The sequence below is a fragment of the Littorina saxatilis genome, linkage group LG13, assembly GCF_037325665.1.
Source record: "Littorina saxatilis isolate snail1 linkage group LG13, US_GU_Lsax_2.0, whole genome shotgun sequence".
Classification (NCBI taxonomy): Eukaryota; Metazoa; Mollusca; class Gastropoda; order Littorinimorpha; family Littorinidae; genus Littorina; species Littorina saxatilis.
The window spans coordinates 12292748-12298747 of NC_090257.1; the positions used below are offsets into that span (position 1 = coordinate 12292748).

The 6000-nt window shown below is 45.1% G+C and overlaps 1 protein-coding gene across 3 annotated transcripts in view; it reads left to right on the forward strand.

The window, feature by feature from the left end:
* The first annotated feature begins 1577 nt into the window (after positions 1-1577).
* The window catches only part of LOC138983615 (uncharacterized), a 12056-nt gene continuing 7633 nt past the window's right edge, over positions 1578-6000 (forward strand). The window contains exons 1-3 of one of the 3 annotated variants that reach the window (XM_070356891.1): positions 1578-1851; positions 2386-2694; positions 5296-6000. The exon at positions 5296-6000 is cut by the window's right edge and continues 38 nt beyond it. In XM_070356891.1, coding sequence (XP_070212992.1) covers positions 2422-2694; positions 5296-6000 — 978 coding nt within the window. In that variant the 5' untranslated portion in view covers positions 1578-1851; positions 2386-2421. Of the gene's footprint in view, positions 1852-2268; positions 2695-5295 lie in introns of all 3 variants that reach the window. The other 2 variants (XM_070356889.1, XM_070356890.1) reach the window with 2 other exon arrangements.

Genomic DNA, 6000 nt, shown 5'->3' on the forward strand with positions numbered 1-6000 from the left:
ACTTGCATTCTCCCAGTAAGGTCATATATTGTACTACGTTGCAAGCCCCTGGAGCAATTTTTTTATTAGTGCTTTTGTGAACAAGAAACAATTCGGGCATTAACTGAAAGGTACGAGGTTTGGCACTTAGTGACAGCTACACTAACCGGATTTTCGGCCTCCAGATTTTTACCTGTTTGTTTTTCTGAAAGGCCTTGCATACAACGGAATCAATCAAACAATACTTGAGTTGAAACAGCAATTACAGGGAGTCTGGAAGGTTCAAGTCGGGTGAATATGGCCGCTGCTCAGTGTCAAACCTCCTACTTTTGAGGCATTCTCCGAATTTAAACACATAGTTTTCAAAAAGCGTAACAATCAAACCACTTAAACTACACACTTTAAATTGAACTGTGCACCACTTGTCATCGCATATCACAAGCTAATGTACACCAAATATGAAGTAATTCGCTGAACAGATGTGGGAGTTATTAGCATTTTAGTGGCCTGTGGGTGTCATTTTTGGAGGGGTCACCCTGTATTATTGTAATCACACAGACGGGAGGATCGATAAGACGCCCTTCAGCAACACATTGTCATCCACATGTGTACGTAGGCCAGAAAAATCAATCTCTTAATTGGCTCGCTGCGGTGACACAATGTTGGGAGTTGACAGTTGTGCATACCGCTTTTATATAAAGTTACCAGACCCGACGAAACGACACAGCTTTTTAGGAGAACTGTAACCGTGGCACAGTTCAATTGTGACCCTCCACCACGAAATGAGTCGCATGTCACCTTTGCATGATTTCCATATTTTTACATTTTTCTATCAGTGGTGAAAACCGTTTTAGAAAAGAGCGAAAACTGTTTGAGTTATAAGCCTGTGACTAAGGTGACCCTCACACTGTTACCAGACACTCCCCGGACTTATATTAAGCCTAGCGCAGAACCGCGCGAGGTGACATGCGACTCATTTTGTGGTGGCACAGTTCAATTTGGGTTCAAGCCAGGTACAGGTAGAATCCTGCATCCAACAACCCTGCCACTCCAATCCTGGACCCAAAATATACATGTTTTTTTGCAAGGAAGATGCAAGGAATATGTCCAAAACAAATTCAATTGTTTAACCTTTTATGCCTGCTTCTGCAGAGCTTGGGTTTTAGCTGTTGTCTGTGGTGTTATTTTGTGTGGGATTTTTTTTCTCATTGTTTCTTGGTAAAAGAGCACATGAATCATAGTCTTCGCTTTGTATCCTCTTCCCCTTTTCAAACGGTAGTTCGTATAGCAACTTTAAAACTACTGCATTTCATTTCTTGTGGGGGAAAACGGCATCCCTCCTAAAGAAGCTGACTTTTTTTGTCATAACAAAACAACTATATTTACCAATTAAAATGACGGCTATATGTTTAAACCCTCAATTTCTTAGCGTGTATTTTGAGATAATTCGTTTTTATTCTCAACTTTAAAGTAGACCGGTCTTTTCGTACTTATAGTTTATTACGTTTAATCAGATAGGCTTTTTTTGCACCACTTCACTCAACGATTCAATCCTAATGAACTTATGGTATTAGAGGAAACAGAATGCATAATATCAATCGATAACATCTGTCGTCCGCCTGGCGGTTGGACACGGTGTTACCTTTGTGCCTTTAAACTTAGTCGGCCTATTTGCAGTACGAACATTGTGTATGTGTAGGTTAGACTTGAACACCTGTACTTTATGGAGAGTAATTATAGATTTGAAATGTGAACGGTGTAATACATCTAAGTAGTTTCTGATTTTCAAGGACGATGTGAAACCAAAGAATCATGTTATGCAGATCGACTGATTAGCATGGAGATGTCCTTTTTGAACGATTGCACAGTGAGGTACACATATGCAGTCATTTCGATTTTGGAATTGTAGACTGGTGGACGAATTAGCCTGACTTTTGCGTAGCCAAGTCTATTTTCTTACGGAACGTTCATTTGAATTTTTTTTCAAACTGTCTTTGTTCACAATGGATTTTGATAGTCTGCTTTTTTTGTAAGTGCAATTGAGGATAAATGTTCAAGTGCTTGACGCCATTTTTGGTGCTGATTTTTGTTCAATGGGTTAGAACAGGAGACCTAGCTTGTCACCTTTGCAAATCATCGCTAACAGCTTTTGTATTCTTCTTCTAGATAACCTCAGCATACTTGTCAAATGCTTCAAGTTCAAGGCAAGTTTACGTGCCGATTACAAGATAAGAGTAAATTATGTGGGCCTAAATACCATTTTTGTATATATACACTATTAATATGCAGTGAGACGTGTGCACAGAAATCAGCAGGGAGGCTATGCTCACCTAACAACACGGAAGTGGCAACGTCTGCAGCAATTATAAATATAAAGTCCAGAATATATATTTTTTATTTAAAAAGCGAGCAGCAGAACAACAAAATTTTAGACGACGCACAATGATGGGAGCCACATCCAACCCAAGAAAACCGTCCAAAATATCACGCATGAAACGGCGACTCCGAAGCAGAGGCTCGCTGATTCCAATAGCTGTGATGGCCGCCATCTTCGTGGCCTTGGCGGTGCCAATGTACAAGCTGTACTCCAAGGTACACGAGGACGAGACACAGATGGTTGACAGCGAGGAGGCGGATCTTCTACCCCTCTACAGGGATCTCTACACCCACGAGGAGTGGCCTGGCGTGGAGTCTGATTACTCTGAACCAAACCAGGTGAGTAGTCAATCCCAAAATAACAAGAAATTCCTTCAAGGTAGGAAAAACACCCCCGTTGGTCAAAGGGAAATAACCATTCTCACTGCACCCATTCTCACTGCCACCAACTGAGAAGGTTATTTCCCTTTGACCATGAATATGTTTCTCTTTAAGTCCTTGTAGAATCTTAATCCACCAATAACTCCCTAACCGTGTGTTTGACTGGTCCCAATTTTTGTAAGGACCGTCTCAGGAATGTATAGAACCTGTTCACCAAGTTTGGTGACGATCGGTCCGTTCATTCTTGAGATCTATATGCGAACACAAACACACAAACACACAAACAAACACATCGACCGAAACCTATACACACCCCTATACCGGGGGTGTAAAGAGACTGCCAACGTTCCAAAATTCAAAATCAAAAAAACAAGAAAGGTAAGTTGTTGGAACGTTTCTAACTGACAAAACAATACGTTACGATCATTTCGACCCAGCGGTCTTTTAAGTTCACAGACAAACACATATTGATTGAATAAAAAAGACTTAGCTCGCAAAAGGTGCTACCGCTTGGGGAGAAGACACAAGCGAGGCAATGAGTAGTTAATTTCGATCAGTGGTAGATCTAGGCAGACACTTGAGTAGATGTATACTCTTCAAAAAAAGTTAAGGTTCGGTTGAAAAAAACGGATCTGATTATAAAAAATTGCCAAAAAATTAAACATCGACATCATAATTAAAAGATTAATGTGTTTGAATTAACAAATGAACAATGAGTCTTGACCTAGAATTTTGTTTGGCAGGCAGAGTTATTTCCCTTTGTGGGACTTCCCAAAAGCTTCTGCAGTTTGGAAGAAAAAGGGTGTGTTTTTTTATAGCCCCATGAAATTTGCGGAACGCATGCCAGGGCAAAAGGTTGTGATGCACGTGCTACAACAGGGTCCGGGCTATGGACATCGCTCACCAGCTTGTGTTTAAAGGTTGACACGCTGACACAATTATGCACAGTAGCAACATGCCCCCACGAAGAAAACTGAGCGATTTGGATAGAGGAAGCTTAAGGGTAATAGGATGGCTACAAGACGGTGTTGCTGCCAGGCAAGTGGCCCAGAGGCTTGCAGTGGCACCCTCTGTCATCATCAGACTAAAACAGAGATTCCACGCAACTGGAAGAGTGCAGGAGCGACAACGTTCTGGTCGGCCCAGAGTCACCACACAAAGAGAGGATCGCTTCATTCAGAGGCAGGCCATGCAACAAAGAATGGCTACGGCAAACAACATTAGGCAACGCCTACAAGCTACCACCAACATTGTTGTTAGTGGTCAGACGATCCGAAACCGCTTACACAACTTTGGCTTGCGTGCAAGGCGTCCAGTCCGAGGAATAACCCTGACTGCTAATCACCGAGCAGCTCGCCGAGCCTGGTGCACTCAACATGTGAGGTGACAACGTCAGCAGTGGGCTCAGGTGTTGTTTACAGATGAGTCCCGGTTTTGCTTGGAACCTGCTGATGGTCGCATCCGAGTGTGGAGGCGTCGCAGAGAGCACTTCGCAGAAGGCGCTGTTCTGGAACGACAGCGTTTTGGCGGAGGCTTTGTGATGGTCTGGGGAGGGATCAGCACACGTCTAAGGACACCTCTGTACCATGTAGTGGGCAACTTGACCGGTATCCGCTACCAGAATGAGATCCTGCAACCCCTGGTCGTTCCAGCCCTCCAAGCGATCGGCCCTCGTGCGATTCTTCAGGATGACAACGCACCTCCCCATCGCTCTGCAGCTGTAAACACCTTCATCCAGCTGGCCAGGGTCAACAGGATGTTGTGGCCAGCCAACAGCCCGAACCTGAACCCCATAGAGCACATGTGGGACGAGCTTTGTCGTCGGGTACAGCAACATCACCCTCCTCCTGCCAATCTGGGTCAACTGCTGCAATGGCTCCAGCAGGAGGGGAATATAGTTCCCAGAGCATTCATATGCAACCTGATCCACTCCATGCGCCAACGATGTGTTGAATGCCTGGCACACAACGGAGGGCACACGCGTTATTGACACTGATTCACATTGTTGTGAATTCCATTTTCGAGGGTTGTCACGTTTGACACACTCTAGCTAAATTGTCGCTGCCGCGTTCGATCTTTGCTTTGTTTGTCATTACTCCTTGGTCGTTCAATTATATAATTTTTAAAAAATGAAAGAATTCGGTCTTGTCTGTTTTGTGTGGCGTGCTTGTAAAAAAGTGATCCTTAACCTTTTTTGAAGAGTGTACACAAGTTCACGTTGAAAACTGTATGACAAGCTGGATCTCCACTGGACTTTAGTGGAATGACTCTGAACCAAAGTAGGTACAGATCTTGATACACAACTTCCACAATTTAGATGATGATAACCAATATAACCTGCCCAAGCAAAGTATTGTCGGTTCTCCATAAGCGTCCATATGTTATTGTCATTGATGATGTATGGGTAACATTCGGAAATGCTTTTTTTCGGAAGAGAAGGCGGAAGGGGGGGGGGGGGGGGGTTACAAAAGGTTGAGGAATACAGGGTAGAAATTTTTCATTGCCAAACATCCTTGATGACAGCGTTGCTAATCAAGTCCTAAATTCATCTTTCTTCAGGTTCAGCACACGGTTCACTACCTGTGGTGCGGGCAGAAGGTCTTCGGGTTCAACGACTACCTGGGAGTGCTGAGCATCCTCCGTGTGCTGCAGCCCCTCAAGCTGGTCTTCCACTACACGCACCTTCCCCTCCTCGACGACCTCTGGTACAACACCTGGTTCTGGGAGCTCAAGCAGTCCGTGCCCAATCTCGTGCTGAAGCAACTCACCACCAGCCACGCCTGTGGATCTGTGGACATGCTGAAAACCGCGCTGGGGCTTTTGTCCGTCAACGGGGGCTTTTTCGTGGGAGAGGGCGTGGTTTTGGCTAAGAGTATTGACCACCTGAAACTCCTGCCTTTCTGGTTCGCCTTTAATGACCCCAAAAGGGATGCCACGAGTGGGGTGGTGTTCGTCAACCGAGGGTTCAACGAGCACACCCTGCTGGACTACGTGCAGGTCATCATGGTCAACGCCCCGCACTGTCTCAGCCAGGACGACTACAACCGCCTGGAGAACTCGGAGGAGGAGGAGAACCATTCTCTGTGCGTCAGCCTCGCTGAGAGCGTCTACCCTAGAGACATCAGGAGCTCTGACGACCCCTTCGCCGAGCTGGCTCGCTGGCTGTTTTATGGACGGCGTGATCCGATCTTCACCGTACATTCCGGGCAGGTGGACCTTGTTCCTCGTATCTCTCACTACACCTGGATGTCTTCTGACGACCCT